Source organism: Apostichopus japonicus, chromosome 13 (assembly GCF_037975245.1).
Source record: "Apostichopus japonicus isolate 1M-3 chromosome 13, ASM3797524v1, whole genome shotgun sequence".
NCBI classification, from domain to species: domain Eukaryota; kingdom Metazoa; phylum Echinodermata; class Holothuroidea; order Aspidochirotida; family Stichopodidae; genus Apostichopus; species Apostichopus japonicus.
In genome coordinates this window covers 529,084-554,692 of record NC_092573.1, presented here as the reverse complement: position 1 = coordinate 554,692, position 25,609 = coordinate 529,084, and the positions used below count along the sequence as shown (strand labels likewise).

Here is a 25,609-nt window from a genome sequence, read left to right as displayed (position 1 = left end):
ATTGCGAAAAACTAGATCGTTAATATTGTCAATAAATACATGGGCAGCTATCTGATTGAATATATAGCGTCATATTTTACGAATTTGGTCTGGAATAAGCGTTTATTTCACAATGCTAAGCAGCCACACGTGCAAGTGGGAGAAGGCGTATTGCAAGTAAGTTAACCTTTACGTCGGGTGGCTATCCAACTATTCACTGTTTAAGCCCACTTAGGTTATTTCTTTGTTTTTCTTTTGCAAATCCGAAAATATAATTCAGTTGAAAAAACCGTGGATTTCTCTTGGTTGCAAACCTATCTTTAGTTATACTTTGTGTGACCAGGGCTCGAACCCGCGTCCTCCAAGATGCTAGATTTTGTCGCTTCCATAATGCCACTGACATATAGCAAGTGTGAATGAGGGAAGGCGGGGTGGGAGGGAGTGGGGTATAATAATAAAACATGGACAAGACATTTGCATTGCAAACTCTTGAAGAGAACATGAGGCCAAAAGATGGTAAATTTATATCCAGGGCTCGAACCCGCGCACTCCCAGATGCTACCTTTTGTTGCTTCTTTAATACCACCTATACATAGCAAGTGTGAACGAGGTAACGCAGGGTGGGAATCTTCAATGCAATAATACAGCATGGAAAGTACTAATACACTGAAAAATCTTGAAGAGCATATGAGGCTAAAAAATGATTTATATAATTGTATCGTAAATTGCTTTAGCTGAACCTTATATTTTCGTAAGCTTTTCGAGTTAAAAGCAGTGTACAATGACAGTGTCATCCTTTCAATTTCTTTCAACAAGACTTACTAAGTTTTTCCTAATGTATTAATTTTGTAATTTAAGACTCGTGTGTTAGTTTCTATCCATCATGAAGACATGTAATTTTGACTGAAACTGGTGCTCTTCATCGCCATTGTTGAAAACTTATTCGGCTGGATTCCTGTTTGGCGTTCCATGAGGAATCTTGAATCCATGGCAATAGACGCGAATGCTTAGAACGGCCATTTCCGGTGTTTAGCAAACTCGTATTGGTATCTAAACTGTCTGGTCTTAACAATATTGCCTCGGAAATGGAAGATAATTATGCTGCCATATCTATTCACATCATAAAATACATATCTAAAGTTCTTAAAAACTTCAGCGATAAATAAATTACAAATAACCTCCGTGACTTCATGGATAGTCTAGCACTATGGTTTAAAGACAATATAGTCACCTAGGCTAAAGTTAAACTTTGCATTTTTTTTAAAGAGCAAATTCATATGAAATGGGTCATGGGGCGAGCACAGATACAAAGAAAATTAGAATCGAAGCAAACGATGTTACACAGATCGATAATGTTGTGTGGTAATATTTCATATCAGCGATCTATTGTACTTTTGTCTAGTCTAAAGCTAAACTTCTTACACTGTTACCTCCAGTAAGCGCGGCTTAGTCCCAGAACCTAATAATACTTAGGCAAGGTCTATTATAGGCAACTGAGGCTAGGCCTTGATAGCATGATATAACATTAACGTATCCTCGCAAATACTAGTATAAACGTCAGCACAGGTTCGCAGTAAGTGTGTACTGTAAAACCATGGAAGTGTTACACTGTGACTGTGAGGTTAATACTCCTATGGGAATGCTAACTCTGTAATACTATTATTATTATATCATTATCAAAGCACTTGCCAGTAGATACATATTAAGACACGACATAGTTTACTACGACCCAAAGGAAAATTTTGTCACTGTGTAGAGGGTGGGATCACATAAATGTCTGTAACCGAAAGTATTTTACTTTCACCAATTGACTTATTGCACAATACTCCACCATCATGTACAACTCAGAAGTCTGAAGCAGCTATTAGGAGCGACGAGAATATGCTCACATCTCCTGCTTCGTACTCAACTGTTAATGCCACAGTACTAAGTCCAAATACATAACTTTTTTTTACATGGATATCAACTGAATAGCAAATAGGCTCAACATCAGAACAAATTGCAATATTCAGAACTGTAAATATTGACTTAAAAGCAATAATATAATAACAAATTCAACTTAACAGACCTGTTCTAATGACCATGATAAATCAAAGTTAAGGGACAATCAAAGATAATCAAGTGTAAATGACAATGTGGCATGTTTAAAATAAATAATAAGAAACAACAACAAACAACAATCTAAATATGATTATCCTCCTACAGGAACAGATCCAATTCAGATGGATGTATCGTGGAAACGCTAAACTCAAGTAGAACCAAGGTACAGTAGGTGTCTCTTTCCAGAATTTTAATTACATTGCATAAATTTCAATAAATTTAGATTGTTTGTGTGGATACCCTGTTCATTGATTAACTCAGCAAAGAATGTTTTGCAACATAGCAACTTTAGTAGAGTTTTTATAGGACACTGCTTTGATATATGCTTGCAAAACAATACAAGTTGATTTTATCATACTCATGGCCAGTTACTGTATGTTGCTACCCTGTTGAGAAAACTGGTACCCTTACGACCAACCCCCCCTAAACACCCCCCCCCCCCCCCATAGCAAAAAACCAATTCTTAAAGTCAATCATTAGGGAAGAGTTTCAGATGTTTAAACATAATGGCCAAAATTAGTTAGGACATCAGAAAATGTGAACCTGTATTAAATGCTCAAAGCAACTTGTCATATTGTAGCTCATGGGAAAAATACAAAATGCTGTAGGCTCTAGGATTGCTATATTTCCATGGGAAAATGTAACAAGGTCATTCAAAATTTGAAGAAAAGAAATAAACATTCCTGTAATTTGATCTTTTCGTTGTAAAGGTTGATCTATTAGAGCAACAAGTTGATGAATACAGGGACCTGCTGCAGCTGGCTGAAGAAAATTATGGCAAGGCACAAAGGGAAGCTGACAGATTTAAGAAACAGGTAAGTTTATCATTTTCTTATAGGTATAATGAATTTAATAGAAGTACCAAGAGCAACACTATGTTAGTGAAACATTCAGTTCTTAGTGTCAAACTCTCAATGCAAGATATGTTTAATAAGTGCCGATTGCAGAAAAGGTGCTTTATAAATTATTGTCCTTTGTCTAAAAATGTCTTGTCCTATGTTTTACATTGTAATTCATTAAAACTCAAAACAGGTTTCTCAGAAGGTTTCTTGTCTGATTTCAAATAAAGTGATAAAACATAGTAGAATTTTGAAATGTTCAGTTCTGAGGCAATCAATTAATCAATATGTTGATTGTTAAGAGTTTGGATAAAATGTTATCAGGACAGAATGAATTCATTTTACTTATTTATGAAGGTTAGTTCAATATTTAAATAAAAACCCCTGGGGCTGGGTGTCATCTTGATTTGGTAAATTACAATCTACTTTTAACTATATGATTGTTTAACACTTCATTAATGTGCTCTATGATGTTTGCTCATCAAATAATCAAGAAGAGGTAAACAAAGTAGTTTTTTGGGGGAAATCCAGATATCTCAAAGCAGTTGGGATTAACTGTCAATTAGTTGATAAACACTGTTAGCAACAAAGATGAACACCACATCATTGGCTGTGAAATTAATATTTTTTAGTGGAGAATAAGTTGCAATTCAGTTATGTCTACCTTTCCTAACCCTCAATCATGTTATGACAAAATACACATTGTAAGCTGATCTGCACAACTGGCTGCTCTGCTGGAGCAGATAAAGATGGCAGCATTCCAAAATCCATCATTTGGAAGCTGAATACACGCATTGGCCTGCCACAATAGTTTGGCATTTTAAGTTCAGTAGCAACCGGTTAAATAAGTTTTCCATCTGAAATGATCCTCCAGTTGAAAATCGTAGAAATGAAAATGTACAAATACAATTCATGTAAGAGCTCTTCATCATGAAATAAGAGCTCTTCTTGATTGAAAACAAAGCAATCAGTTTTCTCAATTGTACTGTACATGTGATTGCTTTTGCCCTACACTACAGGCAGATTTATATGAATCTGGGATATCTTGATACTTTAGATCTCTTTTTATTTTGTGTTCACTGCCAGCTGTCGGAGACGGAATCCGCAAAACTTGAAATCATGGATAGGATGGAGGAATTGGAGGATGAGATCAATAACCTCCGAAGTCAAATAGAGGCCGACTCGTCGCAGGAATTATCCAGGCTTATTCAAGAGAAAGACCAAGTAAGCAATACCCGGTTATTCTTCCTGTTTTTTAAATGGGTATTCACAAGTCATACACTGTGACATATACACAGAATGCGAGTGACTCTTTGTGATAACCCTAAGAAAGCATTTTACAGACTACAGAAATGAATTGACAATGTCAGGATTAGCTGTGCGGAAATTCTGATGTACACACAGAACGACTTCTAAAAATTGTTCTGTTTGTATGACAAGATGCATGAAATATTTGAACTGTAATAATGTCGGAGAGAAAGGCAGTTACTTTACGACGTTAAACCAGTCACACAGGCTTGTGGGAGAAGCAGAATGGCTTATATAATTACACGTCTGGTGGCTATCAATTGACAGCTCTTTCAGCACATTTTTTGGAAGACCCTTTCAGATGCAAAAATACCTGGAATATCTACTGAATGAAAAAAACTCAACTTAATTTGGCTGGCTAGGTGTCCAACCCCCAGCCTCCCAGATTGCTTCAAATGCCACCATCTTGATCCACTCAACCCTAGCACTGGTGCATCAAATTGAAATGATCTGTAGGACCTCTTACAGTGACCTTTAAGCATGTCATAGCCATTAACAGCATTTTTGCCAAATCTTTTGGTACCATAGCACTAGTATATCAAATTGAAATGATCTATAGGACCTCTTAAAGTGGCTTTTTTTTTGATCCACTCAACCCTAGCACTGGTGCATCAAATTGAAATGATCTGTAGGACCTCTTACAGTGACCTTTAAGCATGTCATAGCCATTAACAGCATTTTTGCCAAATCTTTTGGTACCATAGCACTAGTATATCAAATTGAAATGATCTATAGGACCTCTTAAAGTGGCCTTTAAGCCTGTTATTGCGAATTAACAGCATTTTCACCAAATCTTTTGGTATTATGCCAAATATGACACCATTCAATATATACAAAGTTCCCTCCAACCCAACTATAATATAATATTTTAAACTGACAAAAGAATAAAGCCCAATTCAAAGACAGTACAACTTTTTCTAAATTATGTTTTTAAAGTGAAAATTGAGCAGTTGAGCTAATGTAAATGCATTTTATTGAGATTATAACATGAAAGCATTGTTCAGATTCATTGCAAAATGCTGTCATAATCTCACTGGGGCTTTATTGTATAAACTGTCTCAGTGATGGATGATTGTTAGAGGCTAGAGTCTGTTTTTATTTAATTCTTATTGATATATTACGTTGAAGTTGAACTGCTGTAAGATCCTCTTCACCACAGTTATTGCTCACAGGTAACCGGGAGGCCCATTTCATTAACCTTTCCCCTCTTTAATTTTTCCTTGCAGGAAATAGAAAGTCTTCAAGCTAACGTGGAAAAACTAACTAGGGATATCAAAGTTGTTGTAAGTATGAAAAGAAAATATAAAAAGAAACAGTTGTCCGTAGAGCTATCGATAGGCATTAAATTTCAAAGTTTCCATCGAGAAAACCAGCATAATTGATATTTACTCAATTAATTTTATTTTCTGCGTTGAAACAGTTCTTGTCAAAATAAGTATTTTTTTTCTTTCATTGTGGTATGTTTTTATTTCTTCATGATAGATCTAATTTGACCAACTTTTGAAATCTAGTGCAGTAAAATTAGACTGAAATAGAATAAGCTGATTAAGTGCAACAGACAAACCAAACTCTGGGATAAATTTCTGGTTATTTGTGCTCAGTGTCCGGTATCTGTCTGGAAAGAAAAGATTGTAATTAATTGTCATATCTGCTGTGCATGAAGACAACATAGCTATGCTCCATTACTGGGAGAAGTACAGGAGTGTATTATTCTAAATCACACATTTGCTGGTTGGTTGGCATTGCAGATACCATGTAGGTTGTGAATAGTAATTCTAGATATCATACATTCTTTTTACCCTCTTTGTTTTGCTACTTTCATCTGCTTTTCAGGTTCTATCTCATTATTATGAAAGAGAGAAATAGGACTAAGTTTAGTTTGTAGCGTGAAATGGTAATGTGTCATTAAAAAAATTGGATTTTAGAAATTGAATAAAGGAATCAGGGATTGACTCAGCTTCAAGTATCACGCACAAAAAATTACATCATTTATTATATCAGGCAGGCATGTATTTTGTATGGCAATAATCGAGAAAATTTACAATACATGTGAAAAGAATATTAACAAAATATATGCAATTTTCTTTAGTGGAGTATTTTAACATACTCGTTTTAATTCTTGTAAATGTTTGTCCTTTTGCAGAAAGCAAAATGCAAAGAGCGAGTGAAGGCTATGAAATCAAAATTAGTGGAATCGAAACAAGACTACTCCATGCGAATTTACCAGATGAAAGAAGAACTGAGGATGATGGAAGACGAGAATAGGAAATTATCAGGTCTGTGGCCTCAATGGCCGGCAATATCTTTGGCTTTTTTGAAATGTACATAACATATATGTCATGTTTGAATGTAAAACTTACAGTCATAGTGAATATGATAATTATAGACCATTTGTAGTCACAATACAGTATAATATGTATTTTCTCATTATATGTATGCTCTTCTTGAAGTATTCACCATCAATTCCTTTGATTTAATTCTCTTTAAAGCTTTTGACGTTCAGTGATTCTAGTCAAGCCATGTTATTATCACACCATGATTGGATACAACACCCTTTCCTCACTACCCTACACCACCCCCCCCCCACCAATCTAACTCTGAGATCTGTGTGGTTACCACCCACCCATTAAATACTCAGGATTACCAAGTTATTACTATTTAACATAGCATAGGAAATGTGTGTCTCAGTAAAATGTCTAATTGTACATTTTTACATAATTTCATCATTCTACTGATTTCGTTGGACTAAATATTACAGACTGTGTTTTTTCTTTGATGGTTGAGTGTGTAACCATCAGATCATGACCATTTCAAAAGGCAGATCCTTATCACGAGATAGAGATGCTCGGTCCTGGAGTTAAATTTCTTAATGATAACCAGTGCACAAGTAAATACCCCTGCTCATGTCCTACACTTCAATCATTACATCCTCCTCATATCATTTACTCTACAGAGAACCAGGTACATTCATCTACATCGCTTGCCTCTGAGAGGTCTGGATCTGCTCTCAAAGAGGACGAGGAGGCTGACTCGTCCTCCGGTGACCCCAGGAATCATTTAATCGTTGAACTCTCAAACCAGGTCAGTCAACAAGAGATACTCATCCTTGACCTGACAGAAAAGCTAAGAATTAAAGATGGTTTGCTGGAGTCAAAGTCTGTTTCTAGCCGATCTGGTACTAGAAGTTTCTCGGCAGGGGACAAAGGTCGGACAACACATACAAAAGAGTATTCATCATCCATGAGTCGCTATCAACGTGATCCACACAGAGAAACGGACCAAAGAAACACCAAAGGATCTTCGTCCCGAAAGCAAACGTCAAAACTCAAATCAGGACTTGGCAGTGATATCACTGAAAGGTCAAAGAGTTCAGATTTGGAAAGAGAAGTTTGTAATCCATCTAGGCCTCCAGGATTGTCATCAGCTAAAGATGGAAACTCTAAATTATCAAGCAGTAGTGGTAGCTATAGGAATGAAATTGATGAATTATTGTCTCATCCCGAGGATCGGGACAGGTTGACGCATTCTAATCATTCCAAAGATGGAAATTGGAACTTTGCTAGAAGAACAGCTGTTGATGAAGCCAATGTCCACGAATCAGCAGGAACTAATGGTCTCTCACCGACAGGTATACGTTCAGCCAGTTCGTCTCGAGAAACTTCCGGTAATTCTTTGCACAGGGGGAAGAAGCCTCAAAAGAAATTGAGAAAGTTATCGCCGTTGGTCGGAGTGAAAAAGGAAAGCCAAGTTCCTGGATCTCCCGTCGACTTAAATGATGTTACTACGAGAGATTTTGACAGGATTAGCCTAGAAAGCGGGATACTTAGTTTAGATAGTTTTGTTACGTGAAGGGTTACCAGCAATTGTTTATCAAAATATAATATCGGCCAGTTTTCTCTAACATTAATTGCTTGAATCATCATTGCTAGTTCATACAAGTTTTGTTTGTGCTAATATTGGTTAATATCCATCGCTGATTGCAAAGATGAAATAAGTTATCTAACAACATTCACAGCAATACAATCAAGCTCAGTAACCTACACAGTGTATCTTGAGGCTGTAGAGATGGATACAGACATGTTCATAATTTGGGAAATAAAGTTTGGTTTAGCCCCAAACCTGATGCTTCATTCTCAGGTCCCATGACACAGGTATCTTTCAGGGACAGGGAGAGGGGGGGGGGGGGAGGGTATGGCCCATTGATTGTCACGTCATTGATTTTCAAGATTTTGATGTCCCGGCAAGCAATTATTTCAATACCACTGAACATGTGTCTTATCTCCTAGCCGCTTCCTAGTCTCAAACCTGTGGTTGCTAAGGTCTTTCTCTTGGTCTTTGCTAATTATACATGTGACAAACCTTGTATGGAGGTTACTCAGTTGGCAATTACAAAGTTTACAAACACATATTTTTATATTTATTGATATGATTATGCAAAAATGAAGGATGATACACTTTCTTTAGTTTTATAGGGTATTGTCCAAGGTTAAAGTTCCTATCATGGTTGTAAGGTTATTTAGTTAACCCTGAGCGATGTATATTGCAGCGTTGATGCTGTAGTCTTCCTTTTTAGTGTTTAACATCTTTTAACCTAACCTTTCATAAGGATTCCTACAAGAAGGTTACCTCATCAATGTTACCATGGATACTAAAATGCCTTAAAAAATAGAGACAAAACTGACAATTTGTCTGCCATCAAGTCAGTATTTTTTTGATGATTAATTTCTAATCTAGATTTGTCGGGAGTCAAAAAGCTTGATAATGTCATTCATTCCTGTTAACAAAAGTCTTAAGCAAGAGCGAAGATTAAGGTCATTTGCTATAATGTGTAGATAATATATATTCTTTATCAAGATATACATATGAATTGTATATCAGTGACTGGGATTTTACTGATACTGTTCAATATCATGTCATAATCTCGGATCGTATCATTTTAATGAAAACAAGCTCTGTATCAGGTCACTTGAAAAACCCTTGACAATTTCACCTTGGTCATATGTATTAGATAATTTAACGTTGCTCTATTTTCAAGACACAACAGCATTTAATGTTTTCAGCATTTAATTCAAAGAAAATTCATTCCAAAGAGTTGAAGGAAATATATTAAAACAAAAATGTTTGATTCAGTGTCTCATTCATTTTTTTTTTCCTAGTTATTTTTCTAGTTATGCTCTACATTTCATCAGATGAACGCACCTCTATAAAACATAGTGGTCACACTGCAGTAGTCCTGATTCAAGTCATAGAGATAATACAGTGAAATCAATGGCAATGGATGAACTCAATGAAGTGGCTAGTTGCAACACTAACATACATTTCCGGATAAAAATTTTTGACCTTGGCATTTTGATTTTTCGCGGTTAAATCCTCACTTGAAAATGAACTATAAAAGACCGATGAATTACACACTAACTTTAAAAATTTTATCAATCAAAATTTCATGAGACGAAGTAAATAGGAACTGGACGGAAATAAAAAGATGACAAAGATAAAATTGAGTATACAGTACTTTAAAACAACCAAAGGACTTACTGGAGTTTATTCATATTACATGGTACTGTTTCTCATTCAATTTAACATTGACACTTGCATGCTTTGGTAATTTTCGTAACTATCCAGGGACTACTCCGTACAGTATATGAACAACTTCTCACTCAAACATCATGAATTAGCCATCTCAGAATTTTAATCATTGAAATAAAAAGTCTGTAAATAACATGTTACTCTGCTTAGCCTTTTAATACAGTTGTCTTTACCTTTTATTTCCCGAATATAATCTCATCCCTCTTGGCTTGTGTTGACATAGATCAGTAGTTGAAAAGTGGGACACTGCATCCCTCCCTCGACTTCAGATTTAAAGCAGATCAATGCAGCTAATCCCAGCTGAGCCTGTGGGGCTAGTATGCGACCATCCAATCATATTTGTGTGTTGAAAACGGTTATATGCTTCCAAAAAGGTCATGAGTAATGATGTATACAATTGGTGAACAATTTTAGCTTGCTTATCAAATAAACTGGTATTTTTGAACGTCACAAGACCTTATGAGAATCGAGACAATTTCCTTTGCTGATGAAATCATACATTTTCAATGCAAAAACAGGATAATCCTGATTAGTCAGGGACATATGGTAGCCCTACATACAAGTCCAAAGCACTTCTCACTTCTTCTTTTTTCCTTTTTGTTTCACTCCACTGACATTTGCAATGTTCCACATGGAGTGTATTTCCTGTCAAAAGACTCACAATCCACTCAAGCCATGCCTAACCAAGCCATACCACAATGCTGGCATTCAATCTCACATGAAATTTTGGTTACACACCCCAGCCTATCTGCTGTAGAAGTGTTACAGTTATAACATTAGGCTATAAACACTGTGACACATCTATTAGATATCAGATCACAGATAAACACTGTGACACATCTATCAGAGCAAAAATTCCGGTACCATATTTTTTGGCACTTATGCAATAAACTATAACTTCAGAAACCATCCTTTCAACTATCATAGTCATATCAATAGTGGTATGACAGCATCTTCTCCTCCATTGCAATCACTGCTGGCAGGAGGTTGCAACATTTCCTCCTATGGAAGCTTCGAATGACAACTCTTCACAGTCTTCACTGTAAGGTACAGTATCTCTCAGGTGCCAGAAGTAAAGTTGGTAGTCAGTGCACTTATACTGTAGTTATAACCCTCACTGAAGGACAGAGTGATCATCCTAGCCGCATGGGTAAGTTGGAGGGCCGCATCGGGATGGGCGGTACCGGGGAGTAACGTGCATTCCCTCTCCAGCATTTCGGACAACCCTTGCAGCAGATCCATCATACTCAGAGTCATAGCAGCTCTCCGAATACGATTTAATTCCTGGGAAAACCAGAGAGAGAGAGATAGCTTTTGTCAAGTTTGAATGTGAAGCCATTTCAACGACTTTTGTTCATAATATTATAATGTGAGATCAAAGATGATATTTACAAGAAACTTGCACATACCTAGTATAGTTTTACAATGTCTACTTTTGGCATTAGATATTACATACCAATCAAGATGAGGCTTCTTCAGGACTCATATTTCATGCAAAGTGCTTTGCTAAAATGCCAAGTGCATGTAGCTGCATATACAGAACATATAGGGTCTGTTACTGTTGTAACAGACCCTGTTACTATGGGAATGCTCTATTCGATTAGGCCCAATTGGGCTTTTTAGTTTACTTTTCACATTTGTTTACTTATTTGCAGTATATATTGTCTAGTTCATCTTGTTATGCTATGTGATGAAACAAATAAATAAATAACTGTATAAAGATGTATTCCTTTCAAGCTATTTCACATGAATTGGGTATACTGTTTCTGTGATATGTGACCAATTCTCTACTTAATACAAAATGCTTAAACCAGACATATTTAATTACAACACACATGTTTGGACTTTCTTAAACTTTCAAACTTTGATCAATAATACAGAGTGGAGTGAATTTAAATTATCCTTTCATTTGAAATGAAGAAGACCTACTTTGTAAAACAGACCCATCTTGTCCGGTAGCTTCCTAGCATATCTCAGGACCTTCTGAATATCAGACTGAAACAAGATTACAAAAAGATAAACAATAACATTTCTTTAACTACAACAGCATTTCAAGTCTGTGATAGGGATTAATTGATTGCAAAATCATATCCAAATTAATGCCAACGATCTGCATGTAGTTCTTGACAATGAGTGGTTCCACCAGCGAAGGGGGTGGGGGAGGAGGGATCTCCCATAACCAACTCCTATCATCATCCCCTGCTTCTGCTAAGCATCAATGCATAGATACCTGCTTACCTGAAGACTGCCTGATTTAATCCACACCACAGGATTACTGGAATAGCTCCTCTTATCGGTTGGCCTCACTGGAAATGGGCTTAGTTGGGCTTCATTCTCCCCGTATGGATTAAATTCAAATGCTGTTACATGAGAATAAGAAAACAGAGGGAAAAATAAGGGGGGAAATGGAATTGGAAATTCCTCTCTGATAAATTTGTATACTACAAAACCAAGAAACATCTTGTAACCTCAGTGTATTTGTTATTCAGATCACTTTTAATCATTTAGCTAAACTCACGAGCAGCATGTCTATCCATATCAGGAAAACACTAGCAATTGGGATAAAACTTATGATTCAAACCAGTGAGAACTAAAGATGGGTTATCTGGATAAACCAATTAGGCACAGTTGACTAATAGCACACTATAATTGCTAGAAGTTTTCAAAGAGTACTTTCCTGGAGGTCTTTACTATCCAAATTGTACTCAGACATTGTTAAAGAACACACAACATAACTGAATGTCTCAGTGAGCAAAACTTTCTCAAAGGGTGTAATAAAAAGTTAAAACAGTCTAGGAATTTTGACCAAGGTGACCATATTTGAATATCTAACATATTTGGGGCCAATACAGCATACCTTTAAGTATTATCTGAGGTTACTGTGAGCGGTAAAGACTAACTCTACATTTTATTGAAGAATAAAATATATGCAACCTTGCAAAATGCAATGTCAAACTTCTCTTGCCCTGTTTAATTAACCCCTGTCACATGAGCCCTTTAGATCATTATTACACACAGTACAGTATAGTAGGATGTCCTTACCTGAACAGGGTCCAAGCAGGTCAAATTTACCAAGCCAGGGTATTGAATCAAGGCCAGGCTCAAAAAGGGCAAGAATTAAGTTGGCTTTCTTCTTAGTGTCGGCCCATGAGTACATGATGCCATACCAAATTGGTCTGAAAAAAAAAAAATTATATATGCAAATATTAGTTCATATTATATATCATCAAAATTGTCAAACAGCATGAATTTGCCAATTTCTTTCAGAAATGCTATGAATGAAACCATAAGTAAGGCTGCTATGAATTTGAGACTATTGTCAGAAATGTTGCAAGTACTAAAAGTTTCAAGGTTTACAGACTTGTATCAAGGCAAGGCCTTCTACAACATGTGACTTTGAAACATTTACCCCTGGTCATTGGTAACTTGTCACACCCACTTAATACCCGAGTGTGCACGATTCAAACAGTTGCTGCCAGGGCACTACAGTGGGCCACATAAATGTGTCTTCTGTGGGCTAGAGTGCAGCCACATCCCAGCGCAGGCAACTATATTAATTAGCTTGCAGGTACCCATTCATACATCTGGGTAAAGAGAGGCATTGGAGACAAAGTGCCTTGTCCAAGGACACAATGTACTATATGTTTCTGGCCATTAAAACAAAGCTGCTATCCTTAGATCGCAGGTGCATTGCCTTAGCTATCATTTGACCAAGACACTCATCCAAGCCGCCCCCTCCACAACGCATTAGAACGATACTTTCACAAGCAGTGCAATCAGCTGGACAAAAGTGTATAGCAGAAGATGTTAATGTGAATACAATGTATAGGAATCCAATTCGCATCTCACCCAACTTGAACGACTGCGACCATATTTTCTACTCGGATACTGCCGTGTAATAAGACACAGAAAGATGGAGCTCTTCCATCTTCATTATTGCTGTCTGTTTCGTTTACACCCTCTCCTGAGTCATCCGCTCCTTTCTTTTTGTCTGCAATTTAAAAAAAAGTTACCACTTTTTTATTAGTATCCTCGTTTTTTTCCTTGATATTATATGACCTTAAGAGGAACCCATGACTCTCGGTGACACAGCATGCAAGGTACTGAACTATACCGGGCATTCTGACACGGACAGGAAGGAAATGGCTGACCACAGGAGTTGTATTCCTGAGGTTGGAAGTTCAAAAATCCATCAACCCAATTGATAAGTTTGTTACACTTATATCTCAAAATGCCCATTCAGTTTTCTGTTTTGATTTGCTATTACCTGTACATGTATGTCTAATGCCAACACTTAGTGAAACCAACATGCATGCTCTTTCCAGGCAAGATTTGAGTAAAACTCCAAACATCAGAGATGGTGAAACATAGTCACAGCAGAGATGTGTTATTACTTTCAAAGTGCATGCCATTAAAAGAAACACTCTACTTTTCCACACATCCAATGCAAGAATTCTGTTTGTTTTCTCAGAATAGCTCAAAGCTTCTCTGCAGAACAATTTGTCAAACGTTAGATTCAATAGAGTGACTGACTTTATCTTATATTTATATTGTACAGTGCAACTTAAAAATGTCATTAGTGTTGGCCCCAAAATGTTAGCATGCTCAAACTTGCTAGAAGTTTTCAACAGTAATTTCTCTAAGGCCCTGATCCTCCAAATTATTCTCAGCCATTACAGGTCTATTTAAATAGACAATTTAGTGCCTCAGTGTGGATGACTCATTTGAGAGTGACAGTAACGTGCTTGTTGAGATTTTGAGCAAGGGTGACCATTATCTGATTCTCTAGCATATCTGGGAAGCGATATGGATGACCTTTAAAGGCTAAGAGTCACTTTTTTTAAATTGATAGAGTTTAATGAGGACCTCACAAAGTCACAAACCGTTACACAAATAGTCTAAATTGCAGAGCGATGTTTGAACTTTGAAGGTGGAATATCCCCATCTAAGAGGGATGAATCTTTTCTTCCATACATATATGTCACATTATCTGCTACTCAATAATCCCTTACAGGGGTTTACCTGAAACAGACACTGGAAGAACCAAATGCCTTGATAAGGTTGGCGGGCTGGAGACATCTACTGTGTTTAAGAAACCGCAAATCTTAAAATCATCCCAAAACGTTTGCGACTGTAGTGCAAATGTGTCAAAATTTGGAGGTGGAAACATCTGGACTACCGAGTTCAAATTCCCACAACTTAGAGTCACTTTAAACGGTTCGTGGCACTTCTCAGCTATTTTGAGAAAGAGGTTCTGCACATTTTTCACTGATGGTTGACCTTCAACTGTGTGAATGGTTCCTCTCCCGTTGAGTTTCACAAGTTCTTGGTAAAGATGAATGGAATCTTGAATTTCACTAGCAGAAGCCATAAGGACCACATGAAGGCTGTGTTCGAATGGAAGCGGGAGCAAGGCCGTGGATTCTGACTGCATCAGGTAAGTGAGGGAACCTGGACCGCTGCCTGGACTGCCATCAGTAACAATAATTACCTGAAAACCAAAGCACAGGAATTAACACAGCAGTCCAGATTACCATACAGTATTTGAAGGGATTTGTGATTAATAAACTTCACCAACAGGACACTCGGAAACTGATGTGAATGTTAATTTTATAACAGTTTGAAACAAAAGTAACTCCTTTATGTATAAGTTTATACAGCACAATAAATTTCCTGCATTGATCTGTTAACTCTTTGAGTTCAGCACTTTGCTTCACTATTAAATTGCAATGGTTTTGTTTTCACACAGTTTGCAATGTAATCAAGTACCGTCCAATGGGAGTTTCATTTAAAGAAATGAGACAGAAGTGGAAAAATGAACTACTGTATCATTCTACAGTATCGGCTTCCCAATACTAATGCATCTTGTTATAGTCTGAGTTTGTTCAGCCAAGGACTGAGATGAAGAAACATTTTTCCTTCTGTTTAAAAGAAAGCCATCGTATATCTACCATAATGTACGTAAAACTATTCTGTCAACAGAGATACAGTATTTGAATTATTACAGAAGTTGGATTCAAAGTTAAACATAAATGTGACAAGAAGTTCTTTAGAAAAAGATTCTCACCTGGCATGGCATTCCTGAGCCCCATTCTTCCAGAATAACCGTTGACAGCCCAAACAGACCAATCTCAAGGTTTGTTTTATCAAACACGTCAATAGGAGCCAGAGCTTGCTGTGTAGGATGAAGAAAGGGAGAGTCAGGCACATAATTTTACCGTACTTTTCAAAATTTAGTAGAGAGAGGTACAGTACATTAAAACTCATATACATAGGACCCAAGGGTGGAGAGGAACACTTTTTCATCCTCCTTATCCACCTTATCCCACTCTGACATATCTTTTCCAAACTTGAAAAAAAAAAACTACTTTACTCAACCTGCAAGTAATCAATCCAAGCTATCATAATAAATGAAAGTAGGCATACTGTACCTTTAACTGTCCATAATCTCGAGTAAATGTTTTTTTCACCTCCCATAACGATGAAAAGATGACCAATGAGGAGAACTCCAGCCTGTTATTTGTTGCAGTGTAATCAAAGAAAGTCTGCAATCCAGTCTTAGCCAAGCTCAGTCTAGACTCAGATGGAGCATCACAGGTAGAAGTACTGGAAAGGGGTCGACTCATCGACAGGGAAACGTCTAATAGCACAATGGTAGGCATTGCTACAAAGGGTGATAAAAATACAGCTGGAAATAATTTAATATCCTAGTAGAACTTTCAAGGTTTATCCATATTAATCAATTTGGGCCCAGACATACAGTATGTGTGGGTTACAGTACACATGTGACATGCTGTACACCTAAGCTAGATCTAGACTACAGTAGATAAAACATACATAAAATAAAAGGCCAGGCTAGTCCAATAAAAGTTTTAGAATTCATTTGATGATCATTCAAAAAATGCCAACAAATTTCAACCCATTCAGAGAAGGCTTATGCACATAGGCGTAGGAGGCAGGGGGGCTGGGGGGGGTGCAGCCCCCCAACCAAAATTTTGGGTGAAAATTCGGGCAATATGCTGAGAATTTTTCGGGCACCTACTGAAAGAAGAAAAATTTGCAGTTGTGTGTTTCAATTTTTTGTGTGAAAATTGGGGCAATATGCTGAGAATTTTTCGGCACCTACTGAAAGAAGAGTAATTTGCAATGTGTTTTTCAATAGTTAAACTGATATTGTTATTATCGTTATTATTGTAACGACTTCCCCAATAATTAAAACCAATATGGAAGGGTAATAAGACGGAAAATATAACCAAAATTTTTCGCGCGCTTCGCGCGTTCAACATCTTAATGTGCATATCATATAGTATTCATCGGTTAGTGGCATGTGATGTAATAACCGATTAACGACTATATATAATATGCACATTGACATGTTGAACGCGCGCGAAACGCGCGAAAAAATTGGTTATATATTTCGGGCAAGTCGTTACAGCCCCCCCCAAATCAAATTAGGCTCCTACGCCTATGCTTATGCGCAAACTATGTGCCTAAGATAGGTCCTATGCAGGCTTCGCCATTGGCTAATTTCCTTTTTTTGGCCCGTCCATATCCTCCTAAGGACAGGCTAAGTAATATTAACACTAGGTTGCCTAGGCTAGACTTATCTAGCCTATGCCTAACGTTAAATTTAGTTTTACACTTGATTGGCTGCACATTCTTATTTAACTTAGCCTATATCAAGTTTGAGTAGAAAGAGACTTACTAATTTCCTATGCCGTGGTCGATCGGGGTTTCGTTACTTTCGTGGCAGTTGGGCCTAGGCCTAACAAGTAACAATTACGGTAACAGGCCTAGACAAGGGTCTGTGTACACCTAGGATTAGGCCAGTATTACTGTACTATACTACTTAGGCCTAGTACTAGTTATTAGTACTAGTGCTACACAAGTCCCTTTCAGTGCACCCGAAAGATAAATTCTGTCGACAGGAGGCAACCTGTCCTGCAGAATGACAAAATGTCAGTGAAAGAGTAAATAGCCCGCATGAGCACCTTACTTTCGGAAATGGGTAATTTAATTTTCGTAGGTTCGGAATGAGCTAACGTGTTTTGCTAATATGGTTGACCGATATATCAAAACCGCTAGCCTATAGCTATTTTTACTGTTAATAGATTTCTGGTTACATTTATCAACTTTCTGAATGTTTATGTCAACATGCCTGTTAGAAGCTATCAGCTAGCTTCAAGCCGGTGACTCACATGATCACATCGTGGATTAAACAAATACGTTCCGATCCCGGGCTAATATCACAACGACGACCGAACTGTGATCCTTGAAGAACTTCACAATGGCAAGTAAAGACCCAAAGTTAAGGCCCATAACCATAAAGAGTGGCGTTCTCAAAAGGTAATGCACAGAGCTGGAAATGTTCAACTTTATTATTTATCAGCTGCAACGTTAGTGTTGTTAGTGCTACTTCTACTTAGTTACTGTCAATAATGTTCCACGTTGTTCATTGAGTTGACCCTAACGTTAGGATGCAGTTTTGTGCCGCCTACGTTGATTAATATATATATATATGTTATGCGCTATCGACCGATTAGCGCCATCGATCGATAGCGCTGCGCTATCTATGGATCCGTCGTTAGCGCAAGCATCGGTAGATCGCGCAGCTATCGATCGATGGCGCAGGCAGATCGACGGATTGTATGTCTATATTTGATATTGACAATGTTTTTTTCTTAAACTTCAGGATGACGCCAAGTGCTGTTTAATAGACACATCACCGATTTTTCTAAAAATTGCCCGTTTAATTATTATTTTCTATGTAAATATTTATGATAAATTCAATAAAATTTTATCAATTGATAGTGATACAATGAGTTCCAATAAGTTGGTTGTTTCACGGAGATAATCTAAATTCATTGCTGAATCAGACATATATATCAGGTTGTATCATATCACTTCAGGCCTTGGTTCTAAGAAATCTGCTAAATTACTGATGTGATTGGGCCAACAGTGACTATCGACCTCATATAGTACTGATATATAGTGACGATATTCGTAAAAATGGAAAAAGAGCCAGCTTTTCGAGAACACATGCAAGAGACCGTCGACCACCAAGCTGCTTCAACAAAGAGCCCAGTCATCAGCGCGGAGAAGTACGATGCCATAAAATCTCATCTTCTTCATCCAAGCATCAAGGTGGACTCGCACTTCCGACATTGGGTCAAAACACGGAATTTTCAGATTGTCGACCTTCCTGGCCTTGAGGGAAGCGCAAAGTTTCTGCGAGTTGTCAATGCTGAAAACGTGTTCGATGTCGTAAAGGGTATTCACGTAGACGAACTCAGTCTATGTCAAGGGTATTCACGTAGACGATGCCTGCAGTTCCCCTTTAAATCTCATCCTACACGACCCACGAACTATCGGTTGATAGCGCAGCGCGATCTACCGATGCTTGCGCTAACGACGGATCCATAGATAGCGCAGCGCTATCGATCGATTGCGCAAATCGGTCGATAGCGCATAACATATATATATATATATATATATATAATAAGGAAATGTTCACACTTTGGCTCAGAATGCAGAGGCTAGCTTCTGTTTATATGCAGGTAGGGTTAACACTATTATTACACTTTCATCAGCGCTCAAAAACTCAGTTGCCATTGTAATTTGAAGTGCATGTATAGCCTATTGAAGAATGTAGTAGCCATCAGTAGCCTAGTCAAGATCATGACATTTACAGAATTAAACATGGCCCTAACGTAAAGGCTATTCTAACGAATGCTCTCTGATCTGACAGTTAGGATAAGCCAGTGTATTCAGTAACAACATGCCAGTGCTTCTATGAAATTACTAATTTGATTGTACTTTATTTAAATAATGAAACAAGGGTCTCATGTGCAATTGCAAACTGCATCTGTAGTCAATACTACAATTGAAGTTTGTGATATTTTGATGTTTGCCAATACTTGATAAGGTAGTGAATGTATCTTCTTCATACACAGATGCAGCAAAGAAAAGTTAATGTACCAAAAGGAAGCAGTAGATCAAGAGGCAAGAATAGAGAGGATGAAGCAAGAAGGAAAGGATGAGTATGATATTAAGAAACAGGTATACACCCCTACTGCTTGGCATAAAGCCCTCATTCCTCAAGCTCATCCATTCCCCATGGCAACATCTGCTCTGTCCCTCAATTTAGGTTGCCATAGTGCCCTCATTGTCATCTCAATCACTAAAGTTAACTATCACACTAACTCGTGCTTAAAGATTGTCCACAACTCAAGTGTTTATGTATAAAAACTCATGTATCAGTTCTATTTTCTGTCATTTTGAAGAAAAAAAATGCCTTGGTACATTTATCAAAGGTTTGGCATTTTCTTTGGTGCCCATTTGAAAGCTGAAAAACAGTTGTGCTCTCCTGCTACTGGAATCAGCCAAGGCAATCATAATGGTTTTTGTTTTCTTGTTTCGGTCAAACTCTTTTTCATATTGAGTATTATCCTCAGGTCAGAAACAAATCAAATGGAAAATTTGGACATGTTAAACTCTTAGTTTGTCTAAATTCAATGACTGGCCAGTTGTCTTATTTTAAGTCATGCAGCAATTTTGTGATGGAGAGCAAACTCAAACACCTGCTTATATTCATTTTATAAAAACTGAACATGGTGTACTTCCATTACAAGATCTGTTTATCATGGAATTGCTCATGGGTACAGTAACATTGAGTAACGTTATCCATGCAGAAAGTTGGAGCATTTGTAACTCTTTTGGAAGGTCTCCACTCTCCACCACATAGGCTGCTGTAGATCCAAATATTAGGAGAAATAATGTTGAATATGAAAATCAGTAGTTTGAACTTTGTCATTTACTGTACTTTGTTTCATTTTGAGAATTAAAAAATGGATGATTGTGTTTTCTGTCTCTTCCCCATCCAAGCATGAAGTTTTAGGTGAATCAATGATGATGATACCTGACTGTGACAAGAGAATAAAAGCAGCATATCATGAGCTAAAGAATCTACTGGTAAGAAAATATGTTAGGTAAATCAATAGGTGAGACGATGGGGCAGACTAGTTTAGCAATTTCAGACATCAACAGATTTACTTTGTTGTGTCTTAGATAAATTTAAAAAATAAAAATGTGGTTTATGTTTCTCCATGCAATTTGAAGTATCGTGTTATCATTTCACGACTGGAAATGTGAAGCCACAAATGACATATGACACTTTCCATTAGATACTCTACTCTGTCACTCAAGAAGCTGGTAGGTATCTGTGGAAATACTGTACTAAGGCATTTCACTTCCCCTCCCCACCCTTCCCCCACCCCACAGCAACCTCAAAGAAACAGTGCTAAGAAAGGGTGGTAATTTACCTTATCACTTAATGGCAAGAATAAATAACAAGTTACACGTTAGAGCTTTGTGTGCAAATTAACAGTTGCCAAGATACAACTGCTATGGAAATTTATGTAAGCCTAGCCACCTACCGTACAATATGAAAGCTACTGATAGGGTTGATATTTGTGTTTGAATGTAAATTCAGACATTTGGAAGTTACTGTACTTCAGGATTCATGTTTTCATTCATTAGCTGTCATTGTAAAAGTTAAAGGGCCGGATGTTTAAATCTTGGCAGGATAGTCTTCAGACACTAACTTCGTCAGAGGCTCACATTTAGCCTCAGAAGATCCTGCTAGGTTCAGAAAGTCAGGCCCACTTACTTTACATATTTACATCACAGGCCTTCTTGCAGTAGATAAGCAGTTTGCTATATAAACTTTTTTCTTCTTTTCTTCTCTCTATATTTACTTTGCTATCGTTTACGACTAGAGATACCTCATTTCCAATAAAATAAAGCTTCTCTCAAACGACTACAGTATTATCATCCAAATGATTTTTTCCTCTTGATTTAAATGTCTTCAAATTTGATCCTTAATCCATCTTCTGTTTTACAGGATGCCCAGACTGATGCAGAGGTTCTAGCATCCAAGGAGGTTAAGGAGGCATTGGAGCTACTCGAGGCTAACGTACCAGCCACATAGAGGGCTCTCATCTCTCTTTATTTCATTGTTTGTCGTGCTTTGTGTATTTTGCGGGTAACATGCAACCTTAGTGTATTTCTGAAGGAATAACATGTCCTTCAACAGTTTAGAAAGACTCCATTGACAGAAATTGAAGAAGAAAATTGAAAAATTAAATTGCTGGAGATGTTTGTATACTTTATAAAGCCTTAAACTTTTGTATATGATGAACTGACGAGGAGGACCGGTCAGGAGTAGTACTGTATGGAACAGTTGCCGGTGCAGAATGAATGAATTTGGACGATGAAACAATATAGATTCGTAAGAGTATGTAAGATCAAGTCACGGAGTTACCAACACTAATATGGAATCCAAGTGCCTGATCTGAATTGAAAGCTTGAAATTTAGGAACCTAATTCAGTTACATATCACACCAAGACATGACCTAAATTCCAATAACGTTTCATGCCATTATTTATGGTCTGATTTTGAGCATAATAAAAAATAATGGTTGACAACAACACCTGCATTATTTTATCCCCTTGCTTTGAACGTGATGTCCAGTCTAAATATGATAGCTACGTTCATTAAAAGTGGGTTCTAACAATGATGGCCATTGTGTTTGTTTAGGTTTGAGTTTTTGGCTATTGGGTTTTGAGATTCATCAACATATTGTTACATAATAGCATTTTTTGGGGGTCATATATATATATAATTCTTCATTCCAAATCGTTTTGTATATGAACTCCTACATTGGTCGTCAAGCTGGATCGTGAGATTTTTGTTAACATTTATTTCATATGTTGGAAAAAAAATTCAAAGGTTGCTAAGTTTCATCTGTTATTGGAACTATTAAACAGTAGATCAACCTTTTTTGTTTGAATTTAACAACTGTCCTCTTAGACAATCTTTGCTTCTCACTGGTCTCTCTTGTTGTTTATAATTTTCTTGGGCTTTCTATAATCATATTCTGCTGTTAGTGTGTAGTATGCAATGTCACGAGTGTCCTTTGTCTTTCTACATGGATCTTATCGTGAAAGATTTACAAGGCTATGAGAATTATTCATGCTGAACTTAGTATTATTTTCTGTATGCAAATTATGTTTATGTCACACAGTTGATCTACCTGGGTACCCACCAGTATGATGCAACATCTTATCAATGCTTATCTATGGTTAGTAGAGATTCTCACTGATTGTCAAAGTGCATTTAAGCAAGGCTTTAATTTTTCAAAGAAATTCACTGACATTTAATTGCTTAAATTTCCACTATTCAGATTTCCCAGTTCGATTATTCAACAAAATCCATTTTCCAGTCAGCAATCAGTGGATCATTTCTTTGGAATGTCTAGCATATTTTGGGCAATTGGTGTCTAGTAATGGTGTAGACTGACCTGCAGTTAGGGGGGGGGGGTACATTTTGGGTCGCAAAGTACTAGGGTTTAAGGTCAGTAATTTACCAGACGTTTCCTAGCTAATAAAGTTTCCTCGGTCTCTTCCCATATATTGGGCTAAATTTATATAATTTACAGATAAATCTACGACTTATCGGAAAAATAATAAATGTTTAAAACCTGACTTACTTGTTGATCAATGTAAAATTATCCTCACTTTCCTTTCTGAAAACCTGTCTACAGGCTTGTTTGATGTCTTTGTGAGGGGGGGGGGGGAGGAATGGAAGGGAAAGGGGGAAGAAATAAAGGTGCTTGTCTCAGATATACCTTATTGGAAAGAGAACAGCTATTCTTACAACTTTTTTCTTTCATTAATTTTGGTAATTTGGTATCGTTAAAGATAATATTGTGTTGCTTAGGTGAGGAAGGCACCGATTTCCTCTCCCTTGCAAATGTGGTGTTCCCTTCAAGGCCACAGTCCCCATCACTGAAACCACTTGACCACATCATATTAGCATTCTCATGGTATAACTGGGCAATGTCTAATGTAAATTTTAAAGTGCTGACTGTTTTTGTTATTGATATTGACCTTTGACTGGTGTTCTTCAACCTGCATCAAGTAAATGGACCTAGTTTGTGATTGGATGGAGGAATTTCATAGAAAAATGAACCACCTTGATTGTACCGTTTTGTGTGAGAAAATATCTTCAGTAAATTGCATGATTTATACTTCTCAGTTATATCATTCCAAAGAAATTAAAAAGTGATAAACATTAATTTTGAGATCCTTAATTTTCTTAACCTTACTAAATCAATGTTTACCTCGGTATACCCTCAGATCATCTCCCAAGCTTACACACGTATATATGTGTTCTTCCCCATGGTGGCCTAGACGGGACGAATTGTGAATCAGTTAAGTCTACATTTCGAGCTATTAAATAAATCTTACATATTTTCTCGAAATTTTGGGGTAAATTAGAATAAAACTAACAAAATTTATGCATTAAAAACATGATGTATTTCGTTTGAGCAATCAAGTTTAATTTGTTTTTGATCATGTCTGGGCCAATCGTAGTTCCGCCAGTCGCCGTGCACTTTCTATAGTATGGAATTGTTGTCTGACCAAGCTACTGTACGACTGGAAAAGATGTTGGGAACGTTCGATCAGAGCCGTATATACGGCTCTGCGTTCGATAGGTGAAGAGCGCCAGCTTTTTTGAGCATCCGCGGTGATAGAGGCAGAGATGGCCATCGGAAGCTTAAAGGCATTGAAGACTCCCCCCAAACCGCGTGCGGGCATCTGAAAAAGTTAACTTTCTGTTGCTTGCAAGTGACGTTTTGTTCGTGTCGCTACGAAATGCAGACAGTAATGAAACGTGATACCTTGTTATCTCTAGCTGGACCTCAGATGTGTATCGTTTATACACTGCTGTGGGTATTGACCGCAGCTGTATGTACTGACTGTACACTAGTGTCTAATTACCGACGGTAGCAAGCTGTGTGTGTATTTTCTGGGATCGATGGTGGTGTCTAACACTTCTGTTACACCTCATTCGAAACTAGGTCAGATTACCGGCATTAGACGTTACTTTTTGCGCGAGTCTTCACACCCTTTAAAAATCAATAGCCCACCCCACTCACCTCATTTGAGCACAAACGGATGGTTTTGTCGAACTTATTCGGAAACAATATCAATCTAACGCAAAACATGGTAGAAATTTGGTTCCAGATTCGTTATTTCTTTAGATTTTACCAGGAAATTAGGACTTCATCTTTAAGGGATCATCTCGTAAAATACGATGAAAAAATCGCTTAAATGAACATGGTTGGATTGAAACTACATCCATATTCTACCTCGCGAGTTGTAAAATGTTATCACCTAGGCCTATGGGTCCTAGGACATTTCATTTATAACACATTTGTACAACCCAAGCCAACATTACTATCAGCATAGTTGAGTAGTAAAACTGCATATATATATATATATATATATATATATATATATATATATATATATATATATATATATATACATTAAAAAGAAATTGCAGTTTCAAAGCTGTCAGTTCACTTTAACAAAGGTGAAATAAAGTTCATAGTGACGTTACAAAAAGGTGCAATGTTTTTATCTTTCTTTCATTTTACCAAATACATGGGAAATATAGTAAATATTTGTGCATCTCAGGAACGAGACAAACCAATAAAGCTGGGAGTTAGAAGTTACGTCTTGTTAGTTACTATATTATTGTACCCCCCCCCCCCCGTCATTATATATAGATGTTCGCCAGCATTTAATGGGTTTTCTTTCACATTCATGCTCAAGTTCCAATCAATTTAGATGACGTACACAATAACATGCTATGCTGTGGTTTTCTTTTGGTCCTTTGATTTCTCCCAGAAAACAGCAATCTGATAAACAACTAGGGGGAATCGATA

The 25,609-nt window shown here is 37.1% G+C and overlaps 3 protein-coding genes across 4 annotated transcripts; 2 read left to right on the top strand and 1 right to left on the bottom strand.

Moving 5' to 3' along the window:
- The first annotated feature begins 988 nt into the window (after positions 1-988).
- LOC139978310 (uncharacterized) lies at positions 989-9,348 on the top strand. Its single transcript, XM_071988384.1, has 7 exons — positions 989-1,341; positions 2,185-2,242; positions 2,790-2,894; positions 4,005-4,142; positions 5,453-5,509; positions 6,370-6,502; positions 7,180-9,348. The coding sequence occupies exons 1-7, from the start codon at positions 1,262-1,264 to the stop codon at positions 8,073-8,075; spliced, it is 1,467 nt and encodes a 488-aa protein (XP_071844485.1). The 5' UTR covers positions 989-1,261; the 3' UTR covers positions 8,076-9,348.
- Positions 9,349-9,723: 375 nt separating this feature from the next.
- LOC139978309 (integrator complex subunit 14-like) lies at positions 9,724-17,928 on the bottom strand. 2 transcript variants are annotated; one of them, XM_071988382.1, is made up of 9 exons: positions 17,804-17,928; positions 16,244-16,476; positions 15,880-15,987; positions 14,835-15,303; positions 13,662-13,803; positions 12,855-12,988; positions 12,051-12,172; positions 11,742-11,807; positions 9,724-11,096 (listed from the first exon to the last, which is right to left on the bottom strand). In XM_071988382.1, the coding sequence occupies exons 2-9, from the start codon at positions 16,472-16,474 to the stop codon at positions 10,872-10,874; spliced, it is 1,497 nt and encodes a 498-aa protein (XP_071844483.1). In that variant the 5' UTR covers positions 16,475-16,476; positions 17,804-17,928; the 3' UTR covers positions 9,724-10,871. The 2 variants fall into 2 exon arrangements, with proteins under 2 accessions (XP_071844483.1, XP_071844484.1); XM_071988383.1 differs by having other exon boundaries at positions 17,809-17,896.
- Positions 17,929-17,984: 56 nt separating this feature from the next.
- Positions 17,985-23,357, top strand: LOC139978311 (tubulin-specific chaperone A-like). The gene is made up of 4 exons (XM_071988385.1): positions 17,985-18,158; positions 19,766-19,871; positions 20,697-20,783; positions 21,715-23,357. Exons 1-4 carry the CDS (start codon positions 18,100-18,102, stop codon positions 21,799-21,801), a joined length of 339 nt encoding a protein of 112 aa, XP_071844486.1. The 5' UTR covers positions 17,985-18,099; the 3' UTR covers positions 21,802-23,357.
- Positions 23,358-25,609: the final 2,252 nt, after the last annotated feature.